This window comes from Nematolebias whitei, chromosome 10, assembly GCF_014905685.2.
Source record: "Nematolebias whitei isolate Nwh7 chromosome 10, NemWhi1, whole genome shotgun sequence".
Taxonomy (NCBI): domain Eukaryota; kingdom Metazoa; phylum Chordata; class Actinopteri; order Cyprinodontiformes; family Rivulidae; genus Nematolebias; species Nematolebias whitei.
In genome coordinates, this window is record NC_056507.1 from 9,939,225 (window position 1) to 9,951,673 (window position 12,449).

General features: G+C 43.4%; 1 protein-coding gene across 1 annotated transcript; it reads left to right on the forward strand.

The window, feature by feature from the left end:
- Positions 1-114: 114 nt before the first annotated feature.
- bbs2 (Bardet-Biedl syndrome 2) lies at positions 115-9,699 on the forward strand. The gene is made up of 18 exons (XM_037683303.1): positions 115-245; positions 735-872; positions 1,970-2,197; positions 2,338-2,463; positions 2,563-2,625; positions 3,883-3,960; positions 4,135-4,239; positions 4,339-4,425; positions 4,502-4,637; positions 4,716-4,855; positions 5,400-5,529; positions 5,613-5,784; positions 5,878-6,007; positions 6,084-6,203; positions 7,257-7,394; positions 7,865-7,977; positions 8,050-8,198; positions 9,557-9,699. Exons 2-18 carry the CDS (start codon positions 756-758, stop codon positions 9,661-9,663), a joined length of 2,139 nt encoding a protein of 712 aa, XP_037539231.1. The 5' UTR covers positions 115-245; positions 735-755; the 3' UTR covers positions 9,664-9,699.
- Positions 9,700-12,449: the final 2,750 nt, after the last annotated feature.

The following is a 12,449-nucleotide window of genomic DNA, read 5'->3' on the forward strand; positions in this document are numbered from 1 at the left end:
TGAAGCAGACTTCATCCGTTAAATAAATTCACTTTTGATCAGCTGGTTAAATTATAGATTTTGTTTTTATCGTAAAAATTAAACACTGTGAATGTTTTATTTTGAAATGATTAGACCGGAAGTTACAGCGTACTGCTGCGTTTATTTTTCCATGTAGCTAAAGTCTTTAACCTACTGGATATTTTTAAACTAAACCTTACAGTTTTCGAGGGAGGAAGGGCAGAGGACGTTGTTTGCTCAACACGGTACAGTTTATATATATATATATATATATATAAAAAAAAAACTACCGAAACTTTTGTTGTCAAAATGGTCTTTAGAGTCATCCGCGATGTTAGCAACAGCTAACTCCGCTAGCTGCGCTAGTCGATACAAATCGATTTAATCAAATTTTAAAACCCCAATATTTTATTCTGTGGTTTTACATCAAGTACAGTGTGTTTGCCAGTGGAGTGTAACGATTTTGTTGCAAAATTACTGTTCTTTTACAGCGAATTAGCCAGATTAGCCAGATGGACAAGGTTTAGCTTGCTGCTCGCTGTTGCTAGGCAACGTGAGAGCTCACTCCTGATTGGCTGACGTAAAGCCTGTAATTACATTAGAGAGCAGATTCACGCCTGGTTCTTCACAACCCTAATTACTCACGTCTTAGGTTAACTTTTATGTAAGCAGGATGAGCAATCATAAATTAACTCAAAAGTATTTTCTCTGTACGTTTCGTTTTGTTAAATCAGGGATTTTAAGGAGGAAGCACCATGATGGTCCCCATCTTCACCCTAAAGCTGAACCACAAGATTAACCCTCGCATGGTGGCTGTAGGGAAATATGATGGGATTCACCCATGTCTTACTGCAGCTACTCAAGCTGGAAAGGTGAGGCATAAACTATTAATGTTATTGATCCAGTAGAAAGATGATTATGCTGCACAATTGAAAACTTATATTTGGATGTGTCCCCCCCCCCCCCCCCCCCCAATAAATGTGTTGCAATTACATAAATATTTTCGAATTGTCTTTATTAACGTTGAATAGTGGAAAAAAGGTTCTTCTAAAATATATGGGATGAATTTTTAGGGTAGTCCACAAAATAAAACGCAACCCAAAAGTAAATAAGTAATACTAATTTTCTTCTGGAGTTTCTTTTAGTGCAGAATTTATTTTTCACCTGAACACCAACTAACACAGCAGGGAAAAAGAACAAGAGTGTACACCCCTTTTCAGTTCCAGTGTTTTACATATGATGAAATTTAAAACAAATTTACTAAGAGATGTCCATCAATCCAATTTCTGCCATTTGTTTGTTCGTTTCCTACTGGAACTGCTAAGTCAGCAAGTCCAGGAGGGAAACCCAGACATCCCATGGTCCAGGGACACTCCTCAGCTCCTCCTGGGTCTGCCTTGAGGTCTTCTCCCAGTGGGCTGTGCCTGGAAAGCCTCCATTGGAAGATCCTGAACCAGAACTGTAAACCTCATCAGCTGACTGATTTTGATGACGAGAAGCAGCAGATCTCTGAATCCCCACCACCACCATCTGCTGATTCATTCTTCCATCCCAGAACAACACACCAGTGTTGTCTGAAGTCTTCCTCTTGAGAAAAGAAAAGCATAGTCATCTTTATTCTCAGTTTGACTCGTATACAATGAGACAGAAAGCCTTCCTGCTTTGATGCATCTGCAACATCTCTTTTAAAAATTAGTACAAATAAAACAACAATCACTAAGTGATGCATAAAGTTTAATAAAAAGAGTTTCATTAATCTATCCAATTTAAACAAAGCTTATTCTGTAAAAAGCAGCTACAGGGACTGAAAATAAGTTCAAAGAAAATCTCGAGAACTTTTGATCAGAACTACTTTAAAATATTACAAAGAAGTCTGGCTGCTTGGAAGGAAAGCATTAGTCAGGGTGAGTTAACACTTACTTCTCCTCTGCACATTAGCAGTACCGTCTCTTTTCCTTTTTATTAACAGGTGTTCATCCACAACCCTCACACTCGCGCTCAGAGACCCGGCGCTCATCGACTGAGCCAAAGCACCCAGGACTCCGACGTCTCCCTCCTCAACATCAACCAGGCTGTGACCTGTTTGACTGCAGGGGTGCTTGGACCAAACACCGCCGGGGACACGCTGTTAGTGGGCTCTCAGACCAACCTGCTGGCCTATGACGTCCATGACAACGCAGACATATTTTACAGAGAGGTAACTGGACGAGAAAGTAGCCAAAATCTGGCACAATGTTTGCTTTTTCATGTATTCCTATCTTTATTCAAATACATTTGACAGTTGACAAATTGAAGCCGGTTAACAATTCAAAGTTTTTGCTGTGTTTTTGGGTTTAGGTGACAGATGGAGCGAATGCCATCGTGTTGGGAAAACTCGGTGACATCCCTTCTCCTCTTGCTATCATCGGGGGGAACTGTGCCTTGCAAGGCTTCAACTACGAAGGAAACGACCAGTTCTGGACAGTAAGATGCTCTTAGGTCAAAACAAAGTGTAATTTTATATAAATAGATTTAGTTTTTAACTATTAGGAGGCAAAAACGTCTGACGTACCTTTTCCTCAGGTAACTGGAGATAATGTGAGGTCTCTGGTGCTGTGTGATTTCACTGGGGATGGAAAAAATGAGGTAAGTCTGAGACACTATCTGTTGTAGTCCTTTGTTTCCTAGCTGAGTTCTACTTCAGGAATTCAAGGTTCTTTATTTGTCATACGCACCACATGTGATACACGAGGTGGAACGAAATTGTGTACACAGGGTCCCAGTTACATCCAACAAAAGTATAAGATGTAAAAGAAAAACAGTAATAAGATCTAAGATATGAACTAAGAAAAATGTTCACTAAAAATACACTAAGCACCAGTAGCATAAAAACAATATGATGAACAGCAGCACGAACATGAGTCTGTGTGAGCAGATGAGTACGAATGAACAGCAGCATGAAACAAATCAGCAGCAACATGATGTGATTTTTCACAGTGATTGTCCTGGTTAGAGTCAGGGTAGAAGCTCTTCCTCAGTCTAGTGGTTCTACACTTAATGCTCCTCAACCTCCTGCCTGAGGGGAGCGGGGCAAAAAGTGTGTGTGCTGGGTGAGTGTGGTCCTTCATGATGCAGGTGGCCCTCTTCCTGCATCTGGAGGTATAGATGTCTGTGATGGTGGAGAGGCTAACTCCAACAGACTTCCGTGCAGCCTTCACCACTCTCTGCAAAGCTTTTCAGGGATGGAAAGATGAACTGGAGCTAACTTTAAACATTAAAGATGGGCTAAAGGCCTGGGAATGCCCTGGAGTCCTCCCAGAAGAGCTGGAAGAAGTGGCTGTGAAAAGAGATGTCTGGACCCCCCGAACAAGCTGCGGCTACGCGGTTGCTTTTTTCACACCCAGTTTTTGAAAACCACAGCCTATTTTCATGCGTTTCATGTGCAATCTGCTGGAGAACTCTTTAGAAATAAAGAGAGGCAGATTTAGACCAGATTTCAATCATTATTTATCATCAGTGCGGCTTTTAGACCTGGACATTTTCCTTGGATGTTTTCTGTCAGAAGGAGATCAGATCTGTTGTTTAATTTACTTCATCTGTTGTCTATCAGAGTCAAGATGAAGAGGCCAACTGGACAAAAGAGTCAGATGTTTATTTTTTACACTTTTTATGAAAAAACAAAAATACTTTTGTGTTTTGATGTTATATTTAAAAAGTCAAATTTGTGGTTAAAAGGACCGTCATGTATTCAGCTGCATTAGAAAATGAACTCTGTTAAACTAATATTTAGTCAGACAGCATCAACTGATTATTTATTTCAAAGTGTACTGTTCCCTGTGTTTAAACTGGAGAGAAACAGACAAGTTTTCTGTAAAACTCCTAATTTGTTGTTGTGTTTGGCAGCTGCTGGTGGGATCTGAGGACTTTGACATCAGGGTCTTCAGAGAGGATGAGCTGGTGTCAGAGATGACTGAAAATGAGGTAATCAGAGAGTTTTGTGATGAGGTCAAAAAAACTGTTTGATGTTTTATAAAGGATAAATATGTCATTATTTTGTACACTGTAGTCATTTCCTGGTAGAGGAGACGTTGCTGATTCCTGTTGCGTGCTGTACAGATTCAGGTCTAAATGAGTTTTTGTTCCGTCTCTCCTCAGACCGTGACATCGTTGTGTCACATGCACGGTAGCAGGTTTGGCTACGCTCTGGCTAACGGTACGGTTGGAGTCTACGACCGTACCGCTCGCTACTGGAGGATCAAGGTGCCATGAATTTATTAATCATCTGGAATCTGTTCACTTGCTTTTTGTTTGTGCAGTTTTGATTAATCACTTCACAGAAAGCTGTTCTGATGTTTTCAGTCTAAGAACCACGCCATGAGCATCCACGCCTTTGACCTGAACGCTGACGGAGTGGCGGAGCTCATCACCGGCTGGTCCAACGGGAAGGTCCGCGCTCGTCTCAACGGGCTTCTTAATTCAAAACGTATCAGAACTTTTGACAGCTTTACTTGGCTTCTTTCAGATCGATGCACGAAGCGACCGCACCGGCGAGGTCATCTTCAAAGACAACTTCTCCTCCTCTGTAGCTGGAGTGGTGGAGGGAGACTACAGGTTGGACGGGCAGAAACAGCTCATCTGTGCCTCCACAGAGGGGGAGGGTGGGTTCTGTTCACCTACAGCTTTACCTGTGGACGCTCGCACACCACGCCTCAACAAACCTCCCCTGTGTCTTACAGTACGAGGTTACCTGCCTGCCAGCAAGGACCTGAAGGGGAATCTGATGGACTCCAGCGCCGAGCAGGACCTGGTCCGAGAGCTCAGCCAGCGCCGACAGAACCTGTTGCTCGAGCTTCGGAACTATGAAGAGAACGCAAAGGTGAACAGATTTATTCTGCCAGAATCACCGATGATGAATTCTGACATTTACTGTCAAACACAAGACGTCTGAGGTTACAGAGAAACGTTGATCAGCTTCAAATAGAGAAGTGATTTAATGCAGAAAATACTAAATTAAACCTGAAATCATCTTGTCAAATTGTGAAAAAATGCTGTGAAAATCTCTAACAAGCTTCTTATTTTTGAATATTTTTATTTTTTCTCGGAAATCTTTTCCTCTTTTTTTCTGTTGGAAGGAAAAGCAGAGCAATAAGCTGCTGTTTTTCTAATTGTAGCTTTTAGCTGCTGTTTTTCTAGTTGTAGGTTTTAGCTGTTGTTTTTCTAGTTGTAGGTTTTAGCTGTTGTTTTTCTAGTTGTAGGTTTTAGCTGCTGTTTTTCTAATTGTAGCTTTTAGCTGCTGTTTTTCTAATTGTAGCTTTTAGCTGCTGTTTTGCTAGTTTTAGCTCCGTGTTGTCACAGAAAATCTAGTTTTTTTTTTCTCGGCTGTTGAAGCTAACGTTTACAGAACCAGTGTTTGGTTTCAGGGCGTTCCTCAGTCCAACGGTGGGATGGGGGTCATCCCGGCCAACACGCAGCTGCAGACTGCATTGTCAGTCAGGCCCGCTACAGAAGCCCAGAAGGCTCATGTAGAGCTCAGCATTTCAACACCCAATGGTACGATTTCCCAGCATGCTTTGCTCTGATGCCCTCCAGCTGGTGAATGCGTCCCTGAAAGTCTTTTTTTTTATCCTCTGAAGAAACCATCATCCGTGCGGTGCTCATCTTTGCTGAGGGAATATTTGAGGGGGAGAGTCACGTTGTCCACCCCAGTGTCCAGAACCTGTCGGGCTGTGTCCGAGTCCCCATCGTCCCTCCTAAAGACATCCCAGTGGATCTGCACATCAAAGCCTTTGTTGGAGGCAAAACGTGGTGGGATATTTTTTATCACTATGTAATCGAGTTGAAACAAATGTTGAGATGGATTCTGAAATGTTTTCTGTCATTCTGCACCTCCTGCTTCAGCACGCAGTTCCACGTGTTTGAAATCACACGCCAGCTGCCTCGCTTCTCCATGTACGAGCTCACAGACGACTCCTCCACTCCTCTGCCCACAGGAAGGGTTACCTTCAGCGTCAACGACCGGCCGCAGAGGGTGGGTCCTCACAGCAAGAGAAGTGACATGTTCCTAACCCGCTTCACTCCATGATCCGGGTTCTGTGTGTTCGTAGGTGGTGATGTGGCTGAACCAGAACTTCCTGCTTCCAGAAGGAGTGGAGAGTCCAAACGTCACCTTCAGCTCACTCAGAGGAAGTGGACTTATATCCTTTAACATGGCCGCTAACGGACAGGTAAACAACAACACACTTCAAAGAGAGGGACTCTTCGTTGTGTCATTTTTACTTTTTGTTTTACCGCTACTTCTTTAGCTGTTCATTTATCAAAACGTTCGGCTCATTCAGGAGCTGGTTAAAGTAACTTTAAACTTTTCAAAATACTCATAGATATTCTCATGGTAGAAATACATAAACGTTCTTTAATTTCTTCATAAAATTGTCCTGTTTTTGGCTCTGTTGGTCTTTTTTATGCTACTTTTAGCTTTTAGCTAGACTTTGCAGCTTTTAGTTTTTAGCATTCATTGATTTCCTCAGAAAATCTGATTTCTCTGGATTTCATTTACATTTTTATTACTTTTGTAGAAGCTATTTTACTCGATGTTACTGTGGCTTCAGAGGGATCTTGTTGCCAACATTAAAACATTTTGTTTTTCATTTTATTCAGCCAAGAAAACAAATCATTTGATCACAGCACTAACAGCGTTTTCCCGAGGCTTCTGTCCGAGGGGCTGGAGTGTCCACAAGAGAAAAATAATTCCAGTTTTTCAAACATTTTTCAGTCAGGTCATCTGGACAGTTTCTTTTTTTGTGCTGAAACGTTTCGCCTTCGATCAGGTCCAGATGACCTGACTGAAAAATGTTGGATTGTTGAGCATAGACTTTGTTGTTTTAATTCCAGTTTATGTTTTAATAGTTTTAAAACTTTGATGATTTGTTTACAGAGTGTGCAACTTTTCTCACTGCAGCATATTCTTCAGGACTTCTCAAGAACTTTTTCAAAACTTCTTGTTTTAGTTTGGATTTGATCCGGCGACCTCACTGAGAGGCGGCAGCTCTACCAACTGAGAAATGCTCAAATATGAAAAATAAATTTGTTTTTTTTATATATTATAAAATATAATTTTTATATTCTGCTGTGACTTGACACTATATAAATAAACTGAATTGAATTTGGGGGGTGGGGGTCTGATAAACACAGTAAGCTGAAGCAACCTCAGGCTGTAAGAACCTTTTAAGTTGTTCCAGTTTAAAAACGACTGTTTGATTCCTCTCCATTCGTCCCGTCAGATCGTCCTGAGAACTGATGACATGGATCTAGCAGGAGACCTGGTCCAGTCCCTGGCCTCCTTCCTGGCCATAGAGGACCTGTCAGCAGAAGCAGATTTCCCTGCGTACTTCGAGGAGCTCCGCAGCACCCTCACTGAGGTTTTTACAGCCAGCTGCTCACACCACAAAAATAAATCAAAGCCAAATATTTATTGTTCATTAATCAGAATAAGCGTCTGGTTTTAGTTCTCTGAAGGTAAGTTAGGAGATCACTGTCACTTCCAGCTTTAATAAAGCTTGTTTTAATTTTTTTTTATCCTCATTTAGATCTAATTCCTTCAAAAAAAGAGAACCAGCAGGTCTTTTTTAATTCTGCAGCTGAGCAGAACCCCTCTTTAATAAACCCGAGCGTTCCCTGTTGGCTTCAGTCCAGGTGTCTGCTGTGAAATCATCTGTTTTAGTTTAGTTTTAATGTTTTAATCTAGTTAATTTAGTCTAATTAAAGGTTTCTGGTGATCTCAACACTAGTGGAAGGACAGCTGTGATTGAATAGTTTTAATTCATGAAACGCATCAATGTTTTTATTTCTATGATGCGTTTGAGTTGAGTCGTAAATCTCTGCGTCGCAGGTGGACGACTTCCACTCCGTCCATCAGAAGCTAACTGCAGAAATGGCCGACCACTCCAACTACATCAGGAACATGTTGGTTCAAGCAGAGGACGCCCGCCTGATGTGCGACATGTGAGTTGAGCCCGCACAAAGGAGAACGGGCGGGTTCTGGTCCAGCTGACACGTTTCTGCTGTCCTCTGCAGGGCCACCATGAAGAAGCGGTACCGGGAGCTGTACGATCTGAACCGGGACCTCATCAACGAGTACAAGATCCGCTCCAATAACCACAACGCCCTTCTGGTCCGGCTGAAGTCCGTGAACCAGGCCATCCAGAGAGCGGGCCGACTGCGAGGTCCGCCTGAGTCAGAACCTGACTAAAACCACAAAATTACTTTCTTCTTCTTCTTCTGTTCGTTCGTTTTAACTTGTGCAGGTTTTCAGCTGATCAACAAAAAGGTCCTAAAGTGTCCGTTCGTCTCTGATTGGTCCAAAGTGTAGATCGATAAAGTTTTGAAGGTCTCTGAGAAGTTGCTCCAAGTCACCACAGAACTCCGATTCATCCAGACTTTACTCTTTAACTTTTGTTTCATTTATTTTAACCCTAAATTTAGATTTACAAAGACTTTTCTGAAATGAACAAGTGTTTAAAATATTCTAAATAAATAAAAGTAATTTACAGTAGTTTAAATTAGGCACAATAAAACATTTAAACTAATTTAGTGAATCAATATAATTTTAATTTTTTCATCTAAAAAACAAGAAGTAAAACTAGAGAGAGGCCAGTTAAAACACAGAGAATGATTATTGCTGTAACCTGCTGAACAAGCTAAAGCTTAAATCAGCAGCTGAGACGTAGAAGGAAGAAGATGAAGAAAAAGAAGCTGAACGAGAAAAGAGCAGCTGAAAGAGCAGAAAAAAGCTAAAATGTTCTTGATCTGTGAGACAGTTCTTAACTTGGAGCAACTTGAAGTCGTGGTGACCTTTGACCCCAGGATCTTAACATGACTGATCACCTTTGACCCTCGAGCTCGTACAACAACTGTCCAAAGACTGATGGACAGCTTTAGTTAGCGTTGGCAGCCATCTTTAATTTTTTTATTCACCTTCAGTGTGTGTGTTGGTGATCGCTTTCGGCTGCTAACACAAGATTTTAGCCAAATTTGTCTAAAACTGACTTAATCAAAGCTAGAAGAAACTAAAAGGAACACAGAAAAGCTTATAGTAAGGAAAAATAACTACAGGTACAGTAGTTGAAAACAGTTCAAATTATTATAAAGAAACTAAAGCTAGCAGTAATGAGCAAAAAAGCTGACATTAGCAGAAAGAAGCTGAAATTAGCAGAAAGAAGCTGACATTAGCAGTAAAATATTATAAATGCTCAAAGTGTTTGAAGGACGTGAAGAAAGCTCCGTTCATTTTCACTGAGAAGGCTAAACGTTTCACAAAGTAAAAATGTCAGAAATGCCAAACGTCAGAGCAGGAAGGTCCTGAAGGAGCCGAACATTTTGAGGCATGAATTGTTGAAGTGGAACAAAAACTGCAGAACGAGTTTCGTTCTGACAAACATATGGAGGAACAAACAGAGATCTGTATGTTCCTCCATATGTTTCGTGGTGTGCTGGGATCAATAATCGACTTTCGAATGTTTTGTTAGAGTTCCTGCTCCTGCCGGCTCTCTTAACTTTGGACTTTCTGATGTTTGTCCTTCAGTGGGGAAGCCGAAGAACCAGGTGATCTCCGCCTGTCGGGACGCCATCAAGAGCAACAACGTCAACACCCTGTTCAGGATCATGAGGGCCGGAGCTGCTTCCTCTTGAGGCTGAGAGGAGGAGGAGTCTCGATGGGGCGGAGCTAAGGGGAGACGGACGATGAGTCCTCCATCTGAAGAACCTGCAGGAGGTTTCTGGACTCTGGAACGAGGCCTTAGCCTTCAGCTACAAGCTGACAGCAACATTTAGCTCCAAGAAACAAACCTCTGATGTTCTGGTACTGTGGGCTCAGTTCACCCAGAGCCAGACTGACAGCATCTGGATTCATCAGCTGGACCAGAACCAAACAGCTGTTCCAGACTCTTTCCAACGACCTGGATCCAACTGTGATGAGTTGCGTTGGTTCTGACGGGTCAGACGTTCGTCACGTGTTTGTAGCCAAAGACAAAGATGTAAACCGATGAGTTGAACTTGTTTTAGCTGATTGTGGGATCAAAGTTTTTTAAATTAAAGTTTTAATTTAATTTAACTTTACTTTGATGTGTTTCTTTAAAAGAGTCCGCTGTTCTGTTAGGTTCTGGTGGGACCTTCATCCTGGAAGAAGCTGAAGCTCCACTGGGATTCTGTTTATTGCATTTATGACTCAATGCAATAAAATAAAACCAATTGATTTATTTACGTAATGACTTTATTCACTGGCTGTCCGGCCCCCGAGCTGCTGGCTTTCAGAAACTGTGGCCCCCTGAGCAGTTTATTTGAGTAGTCCCGGTCTAGATAAATCTTTGTGGATTAAAAATATCCTCTGTTTTCATACTTGGTATGTCTCATTTTTAGCAGATGCATAATATTTGTATTTTCCAAATGATAAAGTATTTAGAATGTCACTGATATTTATTTTTTCTCTTTGTGCCTCGATTGCCGAGGTGGCTGCCTTGAGCTGTGGCCCCAAGGTTGTCGGCGCTAGTTGTGGTGGCCATCCTCGAACTTGTTGGTGGACACCACGGGTTAGAGAGGCTGTCAAGCTGAAGGAGGAGTCCTATCGGTCCTTGTTGGCCAGTGGGACTCCGGAGGCAGCTGAGGAGTACTGGAGGACCAAACGGTCCGCAGCCTTGGATGTTGCTGAGGCAAAAGCTTGGATGTGGGAGAAGTTTGGGAGACCTTGGATATGGACACTTGGTTGGCTCCGAGGAGATTCTGGCAAACCATCAGGTGGCTGAGGAGGGGAAAGCAGCACTTTACTAACACTGTTCAGTGAAGGTGGGGTGCTGTTGACCTCAACCAGTGATGTCATCGAGAGCTGGAAAGAATACTTCTTGGACCATCTCAATCCCACCAGCGCATCTTCCATGGTGGAAGTGGAGTTGGGGGACTTTGTGGATGGTACGTCCATAACTGACTGAGGTCGCCGAGGTAGTTAAAAAGCTCTGAGGCGGCAGGGCTCCAAGGGTGGATGAGATCCTCCCTGATTTTCTTAAGGCTCTGGATGTTGTGGGGCTGTCTTGGTTGACACGCCTTTGCAACGTCGCAGGGACATCTGGGGCAGTGCCACTGGATTGGCAGACTGGGGTGGTGGTTCCCCTCTTCAAAAAGGGGGACCGGAGGGTGTGCTCCAATTACAAGAGCATTACTCTCCTTACCCTCCCTGGTAAGGTCTATTCAGGGGTACTGGAGAAGCGAGTCAGATCATTGGTTGAACCTCAGATACAGGAGGAACAATGTGGGTTCCGTTCTGGCAGTGGAACACTGCATCAGCTCTTTACCCTCACTAGGGTCCTCTAGGGGTCATGGGAGTTTGTTCATTCAGTCTGTCTGCGTTTTGTAGACTTGAAAGCTTTCGACCATGTTCCATGAGGTACACTGTGTGGGCGACAGCTCCGTGAGTATGGGACTGGGGGCGTACAAGCGGTGCGAGAGTTTGGTTCGCATTGCCAGCAGTAAGCCAGACCCCTTCAGGGTGGGAGTTGGACTCCGCCAGGGCTGCTCGTTGTCACAGATTCTGTTCATAACTTTTATGGAGGTGCAGTCAGGGGGTGGAGGGATTCTGGTTCGGTGGCCTCAGCATTCCGTCTCTGCTCGTTGCAGATGATGTGGTCCCGTTGGCATCATTGTGCCGTGATCTCCAGCTCTCACTGGAGCGGTTCGCCTCCGAGTGCGAAGCGGCTGAGATGAGAATCAGCACCTCCAAATCTGAGGCCATGGTCCTCTGTCGGAAAAGGGTGGACTGCTCTCTTCAGGTCGAGGGTGAGGTTCTGCCTCAAGTGGAACAGTTCAGTATCTTGGGGTTTTGTTCACGAGTGAGGGAAGAATGGAGCGTGAGACTGGTGCAGCATCTGCAGTATTGTGGACTCTGTGCCGGTCCGTTGTGGTGAAGAGGGAGCTGAGCTGCAAGACAAAGCTCTCTGTTTACTGATCAGTCTACGTTCCTACCCTCACCCATGGTCACGAGCTCTGGGTAGTGAAAGAGTGAGATCACGGACACAGGTGGTTGAAATGAGTTTCCTCCTCAGGGTACCTGGACTAGTCCTTAGAGATAGGGTGAGAAGTTCAGTTATCCAGAGAGACTCGGAGTAGAACCGCTGCTCCTCAACATCGAGAGGAGCCAGTTGAGGTGGTACGTGCATGTCAGACTGGGAGGAGACCCCTGGAAAGATCCAGGACACGTTGGAGAGACTGTCTCTCAAACAGTCTGAGGACACCTTTGAGTCCTGGAGGGAGGAGGTGGCTGTGGACAGAGACGTCTTTTCCTCCATGTCTCCGAGACCTGAGTCCAAAACCGAAGGGTGGACGAATATTTTCTCATCAGTTCTGAATGAAAAACTCATGAAGGGGAAGAAAAAACGTCCAGTTTTTGGATGAGGGGCGAAACGTTTCTTTTTTAACAAAAAAACGAAGTC

What these genes read in the sequence shown, in the direction of transcription:
- bbs2 (XM_037683303.1), top strand. Translation starts at nt 756, where the DNA reads ATGATGGTCCCCATCTTCACCCTAAAGCTGAACCACAAGATTAACCCT. An exon ending in CTCGCTACTGGAGGATCAAG is followed by an intron (nt 4,240 to 4,338) that starts GTGCCATGAATT and finishes TGATGTTTTCAG; the next exon opens with TCTAAGAACCACGCCATGAG. An exon ending in TTTGTTGGAGGCAAAACGTG is followed by an intron (nt 5,785 to 5,877) that starts GTGGGATATTTT and finishes CTCCTGCTTCAG; the next exon opens with CACGCAGTTCCACGTGTTTG.